This window comes from Silurus meridionalis, chromosome 19, assembly GCF_014805685.1.
Source record: "Silurus meridionalis isolate SWU-2019-XX chromosome 19, ASM1480568v1, whole genome shotgun sequence".
Classification (NCBI taxonomy): Eukaryota; Metazoa; Chordata; class Actinopteri; order Siluriformes; family Siluridae; genus Silurus; species Silurus meridionalis.
The window spans coordinates 6,408,422-6,425,136 of NC_060902.1; the positions used below are offsets into that span (position 1 = coordinate 6,408,422).

The window sequence follows — 16,715 nt, forward strand, 5'->3', positions numbered from 1 at the left end:
AAAATGCTGTTTGTGTACTACAGTTCAGCATTCTACACCATAATTCCCTCCACGCTTACTTCTAAGTTGGAGGTCCTAGGACTCACCCTGCCGCTGTGTCAATGGATCTCCAATTTCTTGACAGACAGACCACAAGCCATACGGTTGGGCAAACACACCTCATCCACTCTCACCCTCAGCACTGGAGCTCTCCAGGGTTGTGTTCTGAGCCCCCTGCTGTACTCACTGTACCACTTAACATCAACGGGACCCCAGTGGAGAGAGTGGACAGTTTCCGGTACCTAGGTATTCACATCACACAGGACCTGTCTTGGTCCTATTACATCAACACCCTGGTGAAGAAGGCACGGCAGCATCTGCACCATCTGAGATGCTTAAGGGACTTTAAACTTCCCTCTCAGGTGCTACGGACCTTTTACACTTGCACCATTGAGAGTGTCCTGAAGGGTGGCATCACTTCCTGGTTCGGAAACAGCACCATGCAGGACAGGCAAGCCTTCCAGAGGGTGGTGCGGTCAGCTGAACGTACCATCCACATCAACATCTACAGCACACGGTGCCAGACCAGGGTCAGGAAGATTGTGAAGGACCTCAGCCATCCCAACAATGGACTATTCTCTTTGTTGCTTCCGCTTCCGCTCCTTAAAAGGAAATACAGAGGGAATGAGCAGAAGCTTCTCTCTGCAGGCCATTTGGAGTTTAAAAAAGGAAACACCCAGGATCTTGTACTGGACCTCTCTCTCCATCTCCATCTTTTTATTTTTGCACACCTTTTTTTGCACTATGACACTTTAATTCTGTACTTGCACAGCACAGTGCACTTTATACCACACCATACCGCACACTTTGAGGACAATCACTAAATCTCTTTTATTTATTACTGTCAATATCTACAATGTGCATTTATGTATATACATATATTTTCATATATATTATATTTATATATATATATATACACACACACACACACACACACACACACACACAAAGTTGATGTGTTTCAAGCAGTAAAAATGGAAAATAAAGAATTTGAGTTTGACCAAATAGGGCCAAATTGTGATGGCAAGATGACTGTGTCAGAGCATCTCTAATACTGCAGCTCTTGTGGGATGTTCCTGATCTGCAGTGGTCAGTATTTATCAAAAGTGGTCCAAGGAAGGAACAGGGTGAACCAGCGAGAAGGTCATGGGCGGCCGTGGGGAGTGAAGGTTGACACGTGTGGACACATCCATCCTCAAACTGCTGAAGAAGCTAATGCCCGATGGGTCAGAACTGTTTTAGCAGTTAAAGGGGACAAACACTATATATATATATATATATATATATATATATATATATATATATATATATATATATATAAACGACTTCACAGTTCAGTCACACAGAGGGTTTGGTTGTAAGGATTTTTATTGATTTCATTTCATTGGATTCCATTAGATTTTTCAAACACGTGTCATTTTAAAGATTGATTTATTTGAAGCCTCAGTAAAAGGTTTCACTCTGCCATATTTATTTGCTTCACTCTAAGGCGGAGCTCGAGCTCGCCGTGTAAACGGGCCGCGTCTCAAATATACCCGCAGGTTACTACACGGAGGGAACACGACATCACTCTATAGCCTATACGAAGCACACTTATACAGGGAGTATGGAGTCATTTGGGACGTCGTCGTATCCCTTTAAATTGATTACGCTCGGAAATCGCGGGATGCTGCTCCGCTGTGGAACAGGTTAGAGTTTTGGGGTTGTTGCGGTTAATTTTGTGAGTGCAAGCATTCATTGATCACGTGATCTTCGTCGTGCGGGATAATGCGGTTTGCGCGCACGCGTATGCGTATGCGCGATGCACGCCGTGTGCGGGATTGTAGGCGTGCTCGCTTTGCGTTCAATATCTTGTACATATACCTGGAATGCAATATAGCGTGTGAGCTGTTAAGGTTTGGGGCCTTGCCCAAGGGCCCAGCAGTGGCAGTACTGGTGCACACGAGGCTTGTTAATGTAAACAACCTCTGGGGTACTGATCATAAGGTCTGGGTTCATGTATTCTCTTCTGACATGTCTGTCTATGCATAATCTTTGCACAGTATATTGTATATTACTATATATACCATATATTATTACCTACTGCACCTTCTGTACATTATTCACCCTCTTCCCTGTATATATGGACCTCATACCCTATTTATCTTACTGCTAATTATTGTAAATAAAAAAGCCCACTTATGCACTTAGGTTTAGATGCTGACTGCATTTCATTGGCTCTATACATGTACCTTGCACCATAAAAATAAAGTTGAATCTAATCTTAATTTGCACTATACCAAACTGTATTATATTAAAATCAAATTTGAGTTATCCTCGACTACGCATTTGTGTATGCATTATGCGCATTTATGGTTCCATAATTTTAAATGACTGTAAAAGACTGTAGAAAGGACTTTACTCATAATCTTACACTCCAGTGCTCATGTTAGTTCTCTCTCTCCAGTGTTCTGTATTGTTTAAAGACTATAATCACACTCTTGATGTCACCCAAATGAGGATGAGTTCCCTTTTGAGTCTGGTTCCTCTCAAGGTTTCTTCCTCATAACAGCTAAGGGAGTTTTTTCTTGCCACAGTCACCATGGCTGCTCATCAGGGATAAATACACATCGTTCACCTTAACTGTTAAATTCTGTAAAGCTGCTTTGAGAAAATTTCTGTTGTGAAAAGCGCTATAGAAATAAACTTGACTTACTTGACTTGACTTGACTTGACTTGACTTGACATGTACTGTTGTCAAAACAGATTTAGTCTTGCCTATAGTTGACTGTTAGTCGTATCATGTGTTGGGGTTGGGCAAGCTTGTAGTCCTAAAAGGATTCCTAATAAAATTTTAAAACCATAATGTACTGAACATCACAAAGATATAGAAGAAAATCTGCACATTTTCAAGCAATAAACCAAAAAAAACCCCAGATAACTGCAGCAAGCCAACACGGCAGACAGGATTTGGATTTATATTATACTGTATTGCCTGTGCAGCGCAACATCTGAAACAATCAAAACATATACAGTAAATTATATTAGAACACAATATGGCTTTTAGGGGTGTATTGGTTCACAAAATTCACGGTTCGGGACGTACCTCGGTTTTTAAGTCACAGTTCGGTTCGATTTTCAGTATGGTTAGAGAGAAAGAAAATGCAAAACATAAAACTGCTTGTGTTTTTTATATAAATGTAGTTTGTTATTATTAACATTTGTGAACAACAGTTTACTTTTTTTTTTTTTTTTTTATAAAATGGCTGCTTGGTTAAATAATGTATAAAATAATATTGTGTACAATTTTTACAAAATATAATAGAATAAATCTAATAAATGCAGTACACTGTTTTTAATTATTATTTTTTTTTTAATTGAGTAATCAATTCAATTGGCACAAATTAAATTGATTCAATAAAATGTAAAAAAGGAACACATTTTATTAAATAGTTTACATTTGTTAGACCCCAGCTGGACATAAAACAATAAACAATCTAAGAAACCAAGAAGCAAAACGAAACAAATTTTCAGTATGGAGTGAATTGTTGTGTTTGTTTTCAAGTTAAATAATAATTAAAAAAATGCACTCAAAGTGCGAGACGGAGACTAAACAAACTTGCAGTCCACCATTCCTGAGGGAACTTATTTTGTTTTGCACATATAAGAGGATTTCATTTAGTACAAACGTGTAATGAACCAAAAGGCGAAAAAATTCGGTACGAGTACGTGTACTGTTACAACCCTAATACCTTTACAGAATATCCCAGACATTGTTAAATATTTAAATCCCTGTTGCCAAGATGCTCCTGTGTCGGTCATGAAAAGTGAATCTTAAATCTGTCACAGGAGTGTTTGGATTTATTCACGCATGTAAGAAATATTTATTAAAAGCTTCTTTCTTTTTTATATTTACAGCATTATCATTATTGCTGTATATTAATTTATTGAGAGACAAAATGGTATTTCTGTGTGAAATCAGATATTACACCCCCATATAACCAAAATGGCATGATCCTCGTTTCATAACACCCCTGTGAAGATTCGACTGTGTATTAGTACATTATAAAAACCACCTGGTCTTTATCAGGCCTTAGACATAGGTAAATACAACCTTAAATGACGGCACGGCATATTTCACTGTGTCTTTTTATTAATTTTTATTAATAAAAATAAAGCCAAAATGAGAAATGTTCTGTATGACTTTATCAGTCTCTCACATCCTTATAGAGGAATGTTGGCTAGCTCTACTTTACAGTGGTGCTTCAGTTTATAGAGGTTTCTGGGCAGTTGTTTATGCACAGCTCTTTTAATAAACCACCACAACATTTCATTCTGGTTGAGGTCCGAACCTTGACTGGGAGAATGCAGCACCTTGATTCTGTTTGTTATTTCTTTTTTAACGCCATTCTGTTGTAAATTTGCTGTTGTGCTTGATGCCTGGTCTAATTTCAGCCAAGCTGTAGCTGTCAGACAGATGGCCTCACATTTGACTCCGGAATATTTTGGTATACAGAGAAGTTAATTGGCAACTCATTGACTGCATGGTGCCCAGGCTGCAAAATAAATTCAAACCATCACCTCTCCACCACCATGCTTGACAGACAATAGTGTGTTTAATTAAAGAACAGTCTCATCTGACATATTCTTTTGGTTTGTTCAGATGCAAACCATGTTCTTTTAAGAGAGATGACACTTTATGTGTTTAGTGTTTTTCTCATTTTACTGTCATGAACCTTTAAAATGCTAACTGAGGTCTGTAGAGACTGAGATGCAACTCTGGGTTTTTTGCAATGTCTTTGAACATTGCACGGACTGACCTTGAGGTAAATTGGCTGGGACATTCAATCCTGGGAAGATTGGCAGCTGCCGTGAATGTTTTCTACTCTGAAATAATCGTACTCGCTCCACTGTAGAACGGTAAACTTTAAATTGTTTGGAAACGGCCATATAACCATTCTCAGAGTGATGTCTTTCCTCCATGGCGTAGTGTTAGCACACACTGGAATGCGTTAAAACAACAAACTCTTTATAGTTTATAGAAGTGGTCATACGTGCTGATGATCAATAAATCAAGGGCATTTGATTAATAGCACGTGGATGTTACTTACCCTATTAATTCATATGCAAGAAGCAAGAAGGATGTAATTAGTTTTTCACACAAATTGTCCCCAATTTTGGCTTATTATTGTCATGTGGTGTTGTTTATCTGAGGTATTTTTTATACATAAAACCATCGAATATAAAGAGGCTGTACGTCACATGACTGTATAAACTATACACTTGGGCAGGAGTTTTGGCCAGCTTCTGCTTTGGACTCGGAGGCAATTCTAGGAACTGTAGGAGATGTGGCATGTCATTATTTTCAATGTGAATGATCCATCTGTGTATTCGAATGATTTTGCCTGACTTTTTAAGCCCCCCAAAGGTAGAGATAATGATGAATTAGCTCTGAAGGACTGCCTGGTGCGAGAAGGTGACAGTTCCACAGTTCAAGGAGAGCCCAAATTCTTAGAGAGATCTATGTGTTTGATAAAATCTCCTGGGTAACAAAAAGGTGCTAATGAATTAATGTTGATGAAAAAAAACCAAGAGTAGACTTGGTAATAGAAGGATGTAGAGTTGCTTCTAAACTGTAGAGCCTCAACCCCTGGTGAGCAACCCTGAGGATATTGCTTACAGAACTAGCATTTAGAAAGGAGTATGGCTCAGCAGGGGGAGCCCATCATCCTCTGGCTAGAATTGGAAACTGGGAACAATGACTTCACTGAGGATGAAAATTCTCATTTTGGCTGGAAATAACAGCTCCTTAACAGTTCCATTGAGTGTGAATAGAACAATATTTGGGATGGAGTGGGACATGAGGATGTAGCAGGCAGGGGATTCACTTTGGCAACAGAGCTGTGTATTTAATTTTTTTATTGTTGGTCACTTATCAGTTTTATGCCATTTAGAGCTAGTAAGCACACACATACGCACACACATTCACACAAACTAAAGAAAAATCAATTGCACCTTCCTGCTGTTCAGCTCAGTTTTATCTCAAGTCAAAGCAGATACAGGCAGCTCAGTCAATCTTTGGCATTGGCACCCTGCTGAGAAGGAAGAGAAGCACATTAATAGGCTGCCATTAACCATACACAGATATAGACAATCGCTAATTATCTGATTATTCTTTATAACACAGCAAGCCATTAACTGCACTTGCATAGACACAGTGGCTAAAGATGAAGCTTGGTCATGCCGGTTGGTTGATTGGTGAAAATGCAGTTCTTGTGGGCTTCAGTATGTCCTGGATGAGATCAATAAGTTGCAGATTTGAGAGATGCTGTAGTGGAACTAGGATAGACTAGGAGTGGTGGATGTCTGACTTTTTTTTTATCACAGTATCTTTTGGTGCAGGAGGTGACAGCTGGTAGAGCATTCATATGTAAGTGATTGGGATGAACAGGGGGAGGGGTTTCACATGAATGGGGGAGGGATTAGGAATGAATAAAGAGGCATGGGATGTGTGAGAGAGAGACATGTTATGAATGGGGAGAGAGATGTGATGAATGATGAAGGTGAGATATGTGAAGAGAGTTTGTCATAAATTCGAGAGGGGGTTGGGGTAAATGAAGAGATAGGATGAGTCAGGATAGGGGGTGGGATGGATAGAAGAAATAGTGAATAGGCAAAGTTAATAATGCTATTAATTGTTGCTCCTTCATAAACACCATGTAGTGTTTTTTTTTTTACTTTTTGGGATTTGAATTTTTATGTAGAGATCAGCTCTATCCTGATATAATCCTAATTCCTAAGAATTAGGATTATATCAGATCTATCCTGATATAATCCTAATTCCTAAGATTTTAAGATGACCGGAATCGCTCTGAAAAGCTGAATTTTTCGATCGAATTGATGGAAGAAATTCTGAGAGGATTCTTGAGAGGCAATTTTGTATTGACGTCCAAGCTTGATGTGGTTTAAATTGAAGTCAACGTGTGAACTGGCAATGATTGATTGATTATGGTATAATTATGGTGATTAATGGGAAATTGTGATTGCCTATATCTATTAAATGTCTGTTCCAAATAATCCTAAATGTTTGGCCAGCTAAATTTTGTGACTTACTTTGATAGGGTTCATGTTGGCATTCTAAATATCACCTGATGCCATTCTGTGATGTCCTTCTATCAACCCATTTTATATATAAAAAAAATTCTGTTAGTACTGCTTTTCACAGTTCTGCCAATAAATCTGACCAAGTCTAAAGCCTGTACAATCTGGTTTTATGCTACATTTGTTTACATGTGCAGGCCTTGCCTAAAGGATACAGAGATGTCAGAGAAATCGTTCGAATCCAATGCCATATGTCCATCAGCCTCATGTTCCAGCTTACCATATTGCCTCAGCAGATGGGGAATAAGCATGCGTTTCAAATTCAAGCCAGGCATTTAATCTGGAAAATTGAAAAATTGCAGAGATGTGATTTATTTCCTACTTCTTTCTGGTTGTGAGTGCAACGATTATATATGCTTATGTATAATATTATATTCTATGTGCTTGTTTATACTGTTTCTTTCTAATTAGAGTTAACAATGCATTAAAAACCCAAAAGGGAAACCAAAATGTATAATTTATTGTTGATAAAGGGCTTCATATATGCAGGGTTGGGCAAAGATACATCAAAATGTAATTTTGAAATAAAATTCCATATACTTTACTTAATTTTAAGTGCGTCAAAATAACCTACAAAATACGGCAGCCACACCATGTATCAAAATAAACGATTGTATTTACAAAATACTAAAAAATACTTTTAAAAAGGAGCGTGAAATTTCTTCGCAAACCTTCTATTCAATCTACTGTATCCCTTCACCATTACACTACTCAGTCGATTAAGTAAACAATGTTTGATAGCAAAAGCTATTCTGGTGGAGTCACGCAATAAATCTGACATATGCTACTAGTTAACAGATCAAATATTCACATACATTTCCCTGTGATTTCCCAGGTGAAGGTTAGTTTCGAAGTAACCAACAGTTTAATGTTTAACAGTTTGTGAATGACTTATAATTGTATCCTAATTTAGTTACCGTATTTTCTGGACTATAAGCCGCTACTTTTTTCCCACGTTTTGAACCCCGCGGCTTAAACAACGAAGCGGCTTATTTATGAATTTTTTCTGGGTTTTTCCCAGTTTCACAAACTTCAAGCCAAAAAACTGAGCGACATAACATTAGACCAATGAAATTTCTGAAAAAAACGCACCTCACCTGTGTTCTGAGCTGCACGGCATCGGGAGAAAAACTTTTTTTTTAAATGCACGAAGATGCCAAAAGATAAACTCCCGAGAGAAATAGTTGTGAAAGGAAGGAGGAAGACAGCGAACAATTACTTTCTTGGTTGGCTACTGTTTAGATACAAGCCGTTGTAGCGCGTTGAGTCTGGGTCAAGGGATAGCTTGCTAACTCCAGTTGCAACAGAAATCATATAAGCACAGACAGCTTTCCAAAACTAGTGCTTTTTTATTTTTCTTGGCAACAGCGTTACGGGTTAGTCAAAGAAACTTAGAAATGACCATCAGAAAATAATAAGGACATATTCCTCAGCCTTGCACACATGCAGTAATAACAAAAAAATGCGGCGGCAGGCTATTCCCAAAATGCCGCTCTGCTCTTAAAGGAGCCACAACATATTTCACCCGTTACACAGTGTAACAGACACTGTCTTTTGTTAAAGCCCGTGTAAAGTTCATTAGTTTCAATGTAGACACCTGTGGCCTATAGACAGGTGCGGCTTATTTATGTTCAAAATAAAAATTGAACTTTGTCAAATTCAGTGGGTGCGGCTTATATATAGTCTGGAAATTACGGTACTCGGTTTTTGGAAACAATGGGCTACGTTACATCAGAAAAACTGACTCAATGACAAACAAGTCATTCATAATAAGGCGACTGATGTCACCTGTATTCATACTGTAGCAACAAGTTTCTAACTAATTAATCATTTAATTTTTACTCATACATAGAATAATATATTATGTGTCAGGCAGTCATTCATGCAATGGTATGCGAAATCATGATACTAATAAACACTACTTCAATCAGGGGCACAAAATTCTGCAATCAAATATTTACTTATCAATTATTGGACACATATTTGAAAGCTGACAGCCTGCACGTGTCTTACCTTCACCACCTTCTTCCATGTGGATCAATTTTCAGGTTCTAATCTCAACAAGTCTGGACAAACTACTGAGTAGGCACCAATCTGAGGTCGCATTTTTATGATGTCACCATGTAGACGTCTTACAAAGTATTTTATGGTATTTTAAAACTACAAATATACAAAACACTAAAGTATTTTGATACAAAATATGAAGCCATTTTCATCAACCCCATCAAATATAAAAACCTATTTTTGTATTTAAAATACGTATTTAAAATACAGTGCAACCTTGATACTCTCAGGGGTTACGTTCTATGACCCCTCGCAAGTAACAAAAAATCGTGAGGTTTTGACTCTCTCCTTTTGATGGTTCCTTTTCCAAGTGGAATTGTACAAGTACTGTACTGTAAACTCAACTAAAAATGGGAATTACTTGTTATAAAAGTTTTATTTACTCATTTAAATGAATAATACAATAATAAAATAGTTTTTCAAACATTTTGATGTTACATCATAATTGTTTTGGGTCAACTGTAATTAAAAGAAATCATGTGGAACAGTGGAAAACCATGCAAAGGCCACGCCCACCTTTTGTTGAGACTGACAAAATCACTAGCACTACCACTTTCACTAACAGAAGCAAATGATTTGATGTTTTCACTTACGTTTTAGGGACTTATACATTGCAATTTTCCTCTTCTCCTTCATGATCATTTTCTGAATTTCTACCTTTTTTCCGATTTGAATTTTACTGTCTCTCAGCACTGTTGTCATTTTCCTGTCACAGATGTTCATCACATGAAAAGGCAAGTCTGCAGTGAGTCATTTATCTGCTTGTTTGGGAAGGAGACGAGAAGTGCTGCAAATGGAGAATGGAGGCTCAGGACACATGGTTGGTTTGGAAAGCTCCTAATAATTAATAATCACATCTGTTATTTTTATTATGGAAAACAGGACCTTATATTATAAGCTTGTTTTTGCTTTCTTGTGTACCGTTTGCTTGCTTCTTTATTTGTAGGTGGACTTGTTATTTGGTTGAAGCAAAGCGAAAATAGCACAGCACAACTATTTCTGTCAGTGTTGTTGATTCACAAATAGTCCAGTGAATCACCATTTTCACTGCCTGAGAATCTAAGAATTTCTTAGATTCCATTTTATTCTAAGATTTTTTTCTTCCTATATATTAGTTTGACAAATTCAACTCCAGCAATTGGTAAAACAAGTAAAAAGCCTGAAAAAAAGTATAATAAGTTATCATATAAGAATAGCATTGTTAACAAGAAGAATCTCTTCTTAAACTTTCTTTCACCAAAAAAAACAACTTTTTTATATTTAAAACTGGTTTTAAATAATATAATTAGTATTTTGTTTAAAAATAAAAGAAATTCAGTCCTAAGTTCCAGTTTTTATAAGTCAGTTTGTACGTGTTCTGTTATCAGGTAACCATCCCTAAACACATCCAGGATCCCCAGTTCCACACTGGTACTGTGTGCTCTTTCCGAGCCCTACGGTGTCCTCATGCTTCCCAAAAACATGCTGGTAGATGGGTGGGCTAGACTAAGTTAGTAAATGTGCATAGTGCTATGCAACTGCTGGTGTCTTGGTGTCTTGCACCTAGTGTTCTTGACCAGGATAAATCCTGATGAATGAATGAATTTTATGATTTCCAAGATGTAAATTACTAACAGGAGATCTGATGAAGCTCCTCAGATGGCGATCTTCAAGATTCTAACTTAAGTCACCATGTCACCATTACTATTGCTGGGCATAGGACAGTTCAGTTCTGAAACACCCAGAATGTGTTTTTTTGTTATTTTATTTAGAAATTTATACCTAAAATGTATGACTTTTTTTTTTTCTAGATGACAGATCCAGTCACCTTAAACGTTGGTGGTCATTTATACACCACCTCTTTATCTACTCTTCAGCGTTACCCAGACTCTATGTTGGGTGCCATGTTCCGTGGTGATTTTCCCACAGCACAAGATGCCCGGGGAAACTTCTTCATAGACCGTGACGGCCCACTGTTCCGTTACATCCTGAATTTTCTGAGGACTTCAGAACTGACTCTTCCATATGATTTCAAAGAGACAGAGCTTTTGCGCAAAGAAGCAGATTTCTATCAGATAGAGCCACTAATCCACTGTTTAAATGACACAAAACCTTTATATCCCTTGGACACCTTTGAGCAGGTGGTGGAACTTTCCAGTATTCGAAAGTTGTCCAAGTACTCAAATCCGGTAGCTGTCATTATTACCCAAGTCACCATCACCACCAAAGTCCACAGTTTGCTGGAGGGCATTTCTAACAGCTTTACACGCTGGAACAAACACATGATGGATACTCGTGATTTTCAGATATCCTTCACCTTTGGACCTTGTGACTACCAGCAGGAGGTGGCACTTAGGGTGCACCTTGTGGAATACATCTCCAAGCAGGGATTTACTATCAGGAATGCACGGGTACATCACATGAGCGAGAGGGCCAATGAGAACACTGTAGAGCACCACTGGACCTTTTGCAGGTTGGCACGCAAACTTGAGGACTGAATTCTTGATGAGTTAGACTTTGAGTGGTTCTCAAAGATCAGTTAGGGTTTTTTTTTCGTTTATTTTAATTTTAAAAGAAAGTCAGAAATAAAATGCTTTATGGCTCCGAAAATTGTTAAAATATTCTCATAAATGTAAAACATTTAAATATTGGGATTGTGTTAATTTTACTGATAAATGGCTCCATGCCTTTAAACATTTTTGAATGGCCTTGTCTTGTTGCTCATATATTCTAACTTATTCTTTAGCCTTTGCAGTTTCATCCCATCGGTAATCAATTTTGTGTCACTCTTTTGTGCTGATCAGTATTTCATATTTTTGTCCCCGATGAAAGTAAAAACGAATGCGATCATCCATTAATGCTAGAACATGCTCTTATGCCAAATACACAGAAAAATTAAGTACTGATCACAATGAAACAATGATCGTTATGTTAAGATCAAGAGAGAATTATGTCGTGATCACGAGAAAACAAGGGAAAAAAAAATTAGAGTGCATAGCCTCTGAGGACTTTTGTGTATTAATCAACGAAAATGTTAATAATGTAAAAATTAAATCGGAACTGCACACTTTGCGAGATAAATAGATGAAGAATTGCATAAATTTTAATCGTTTTCCAGCTATTTGTTTTCATTTGTGTTGTCAGACTGCTCACACCTCACACACTCCCAACAATCTGGGCATTCATGTGAATTCTTCACTTCTCTAAGCCAAGACAAATCTGACATTTTTGTAATTTTTTATTTATTCATTTTTTTAAGGCTTACCACACTTGCTAACTCCGTGTGATAACAATCTAGCATGCGACGTTATGTCTAATCAGAACTTTTTACGGATTTCTTTAGCAATCTGTGGCATGACTGACAGCATTTTGGGTCCTTCCCTTATGCTGCATATAAACAAAGGATAAAACCAGCATTAGTAGAACAAATTATTTACAAATCACGCTTTTACTATTCAGGATGAGATCAGCAAAGACAAATCTGGTGTGTGAAGTTTGTACTGGAGCAACAAGGCGAGTGTAACTAGAAAGTAAGGGAAGCTTATATCTGCATACCTTACACCGATCCACCTCAACATCTAGTCTTTTCTATTACTTCTAATTCTATTGTGTTCTATTTTGTACATCTTTTTGCTGTACAATAATTTTTTTTTATAAAAGGACTTTTATTATTATTATTATTTTTAATTATTAAAATTATTTTCTTAATTTTGTATAAATAGTAATTGTGTATGTTGATCTGTTGTATGATACTGTATATTATAAAAGCATGATTGCATGCACTTTTTGGAAATTAGGGACTATTGACAAACTGGGTTTTAGCCTCTGTAACATTTTCACAGTATCCTTTTATGTACACTTGTCATCCTTTCGTTCTGGATTCTGCCTCTTTCTTACCCTTACGTCACTATCACATACACATCATATAACTATGGCAATAACTGCAAATTCTGTGCAAGTAATAAGTAGTAAGTGTGGTAAATGCCACACCTGTAAAAACATGTTTGCCTTCTTTAATGGCTGGGACAGTTATGATGTCAATAATGTTAATCTAGACAAACTTTTAATTAGTAATTTACTAGTAATATGCAATATATATATATAATCACGCAGCTCAATAAACACAGCAGGATTGGAATTTGTTCAGCTAAGCTTTACAGAAAATGTATATAACGATTATTTGTATATAACGATTTTTTTCTTTTTATAGCTCAGGAAAAGATTGCTCAGTTGCTAACATGTAGGTCACATTTGAATGTACTACTCAATTATTTATTTATTTTGTTACAAGACTTGTGAACTTTTGAATTTGTGTGACACGATAACTTTGGAATTGGAAAAGATCTTCTGAAATGGTATCGAAATGGTAACTGAACACAGTGCAATTTATTCGCCTTTAGCCTTTAGCAGAATGTTGCTACATATGTGTAAAATCAGGTGTTTTAGTCAGAGCATGGTTTTGTTTGTTCCAAAAAAGAGCCAAAGTTTCAGATTTTTATGAGATTTAGAAAATGAATGTCGTTTACTTTCTAGATTTCAGATCACTCGAAAGACTGAACATTGTTAAGTAGGAAGCAAAACCAAACGTATTAAAATGTTCAGGTTCAGCATTTTGGCTATGTTCCAAATGATGGTTATGAGTAGTTACTGAAACGCCATTTTTAGACTTTACACCCCTGCATTGAATAATCTCAGGTTCTATAAAAGTACACAAATTAATTGGGGCTGCTGATAGTAATTTATAAAATAAATAAATATGTATCATTGATGGGACTTTAAAAGACTGAATGCTTCATGTCTTTTATACAGTATATAATCAAATGTTTGTAGACACCTGACCATCACAGCCATATGTGAGTTTTGACCATCTCATTCCAGAATTAGGTTCCGTTTGCTGTTTAAATAAGCGTCACTCTCATAGGAAGGCTTTCCAACATTTTTTGGAGCATAGCTATGTACCAATTCAGCCACAGGAGCATTATTGGGGTTAGGTACTGATGTTGGATGAGGAGGTATAAATTGCAGTTGGACTTCCAATTAATCCCAAAGGTGTTCAGTGGGATTGAGGTCATAGCTTTGTGCCATTTAGGTTCTTTCACTTTAGCCTCGAAATATTATGCCTTCATATACACTTTGTGCACAGGAACATGTTTGGAGGCTTGTTTACAATATTGCTATACCATCCCTATACAAAAATCCTATACAATTGTGTACTTCCAAGTTGTAGCAATATAGAAAAGAACCATATATGGGGGAAATGGTCAAGTATACACAAGCATTTGGCTTTATAGTGTTTCTATATGAATATATCTGTTTTTATACTAAATGTGTACAGACGCTCCCCACATTACGAAAATTCACTTTACAAACTTTCGTGGATACGAACAAACCTGTCCTCAAAGTGAAATTTGTTCAGAGTCGAAAAAATTCAAAACAAACGAGAACCGCAGCTAGCTAGTCGTCGACCGTAGCGAGTCTACATGATGCGCACTGGATTCGGCGAATGTATTTTTTCAAGTGACATTTTTTTTAATACATTGTTTTGTTTTGTTTTATTTAATACAAAATATTGTATAGAGTATTCTGATTATTTCGATTTGTTTGACCATATTTTATTGTTTATTTGATAGTATTTATAGCTCTTAAATCATTAGGAGACATACAAAGTCAATAACAAACACAGTAACAACTTACAAACAAATTCACTGTACGAACGGTCGTTCGGAACGTAACTCGTTCGTAAGGTGGGAACCGTCTATACTCTCGTGTTTGTAGTACATTTTATGTGTTTAAATATTTTACTGTCAGCTTAGATCAGTCTGGTGATTCTCCTCAACTTTCTCCTCAGTGGTCATTAGCAGGGTTGCCATTAACTGCATGAAAACCCTCCACTTGCAGAATTGTTTTTGTTCGTTTTTTGCAGTATTCTGTGTAAATATTAGAACCTGTTGTTTGTACAATCCCTAGGTGATCAGCGGTTTCTGACATACTGAAACCAGCCCACCTGGCACCAACATCCATGCAACAGTTAAAGTCACAGAGATAACATTTTTGCTTAATGTCTAATGTTAAAATGAACAAAATCTTTGACCTGTATCTGCATGATTTTTCTGCATCTGATCATCTGATTGGATGTCTACATAAATGTGAAAGTGTACAGATGTTTCTAATAAAGTTGTTGTCTGATGAGTGTCCAATGAGATTATCTATAATAAATATAGCATGCTCTGCCGCTGTAAACAATCTACAGTCGCGGGTCCATTGATCAATGACGGTATTTGAAGCAGTGCAGCACCCTGCATGTTATTCTTCATCCAAACAATCTCTTGTGTTTTGAAAAGGTGTTTGCTGTTCATCTCTTTGTAAGTAGATGTGTATTGGTGTCTGCACTCATTCCCAAAATCTTTATGTTTATGCTTGTATCGAATGGTGAGCAAGCAAGCATTTAGTTATAATTGAGCTGTGTGGGTGTGTATGTGAGAGATATTCAGAGAGATATCCAGAAAGGAAGCTTTTTCTAGATACAATTTTATTTTACTATTCCACGTTAAATACGTGTATTTCTCGCTCCCATGGGTTTCTCACTCCTGCTCGTACTGCTGCAAAAAAAAGAGGTAACCAATGCAGGACAAACAGACACCAGATAAAATGTCATATATCAGAGACTGTTGACTATTGGTGGTTTAATATATTTAATCCTTCAGTTTCTGTTCTAAAACACACAGAATCAAATCATGGCTTTTGAGCGCAATTCAGTAGCACTTATTATAATAATAGATTGGGACACTTATATAGAAATATTGGTGAATGAGTTATTTTTGGTTGTATTAATAGTTTGGCTAAATGTCTCCTGACAGCATTATTCTTTTGGAGCTTCCAGTCTATGGTTGATGACTGCTGTTGATGGAGAACATGTATTTGTTAATTCAATAAAGAACAACTAGTAGGGCTTTGACTGGTATTTAGTAGTGAGAGGTATGGACACATACTTACTTATATTATTGGTTTGCTCCACAGCAAAATATGATGTTCCTTCAGTTTCACAATGACTGTATTTATAAGCCAGCTGGTGAAATTTGTAGTATGAATTTCATTCAGTTTGAATATTTTACAAACGCTTAGCATTTACTTGTGTCCTTGGTAATCAGATCACAGGTGGATTGCATTAAATACAGTGAATAGGGGGGTCAAATCCCAGGTGATTCATCTCTAGGTCAAGATCTCAGAATAACTCTTCATGACTCTTTGCTCTCCCCTTCAGCCACTGCTCCTTACCTTGGGGTAACTATGGACAATGAACTGTCCTTCTTCCCACATGTCGCTAATGTGCCTCGCTCCTGTCGATTTCTTCTATACAACATCCGAAGGATTCGACCATTTCTGTCCACACAGGATGCCCAGGTGCTTGTTCAGTCTCTTGTGATTCCAAGACTCGACTACTGCAACTCTCTGCTGGCAGGTCTTCCCCTGAACGCTATTCGTCTGCTGCAAAT

General features: G+C 37.0%; 1 protein-coding gene across 2 annotated transcripts; it reads left to right on the forward strand.

The window, feature by feature from the left end:
- Positions 1 to 1,594: 1,594 nt before the first annotated feature.
- kctd6a (potassium channel tetramerization domain containing 6a) lies at positions 1,595 to 15,422 on the forward strand. 2 transcript variants are annotated; one of them, XM_046875738.1, is made up of 3 exons: positions 1,595 to 1,727; positions 9,959 to 10,063; positions 11,034 to 15,422. In XM_046875738.1, exons 2-3 carry the CDS (start codon positions 10,037 to 10,039, stop codon positions 11,718 to 11,720), a joined length of 714 nt encoding a protein of 237 aa, XP_046731694.1. In that variant the 5' UTR covers positions 1,595 to 1,727; positions 9,959 to 10,036; the 3' UTR covers positions 11,721 to 15,422. The 2 variants fall into 2 exon arrangements, with proteins under 2 accessions (XP_046731694.1, XP_046731695.1); XM_046875739.1 differs by lacking the exon at positions 1,595 to 1,727 and adding an exon at positions 1,772 to 2,025.
- Positions 15,423 to 16,715: the final 1,293 nt, after the last annotated feature.

What these genes read in the sequence shown, in the direction of transcription:
- kctd6a (XM_046875738.1), top strand. Translation starts at nt 10,037, where the DNA reads ATGGAGAATGGAGGCTCAGGACACATG. An exon ending in ATGGAGGCTCAGGACACATG is followed by an intron (nt 10,064 to 11,033) that starts GTTGGTTTGGAA and finishes TTTTTTTTCTAG; the next exon opens with ATGACAGATCCAGTCACCTT.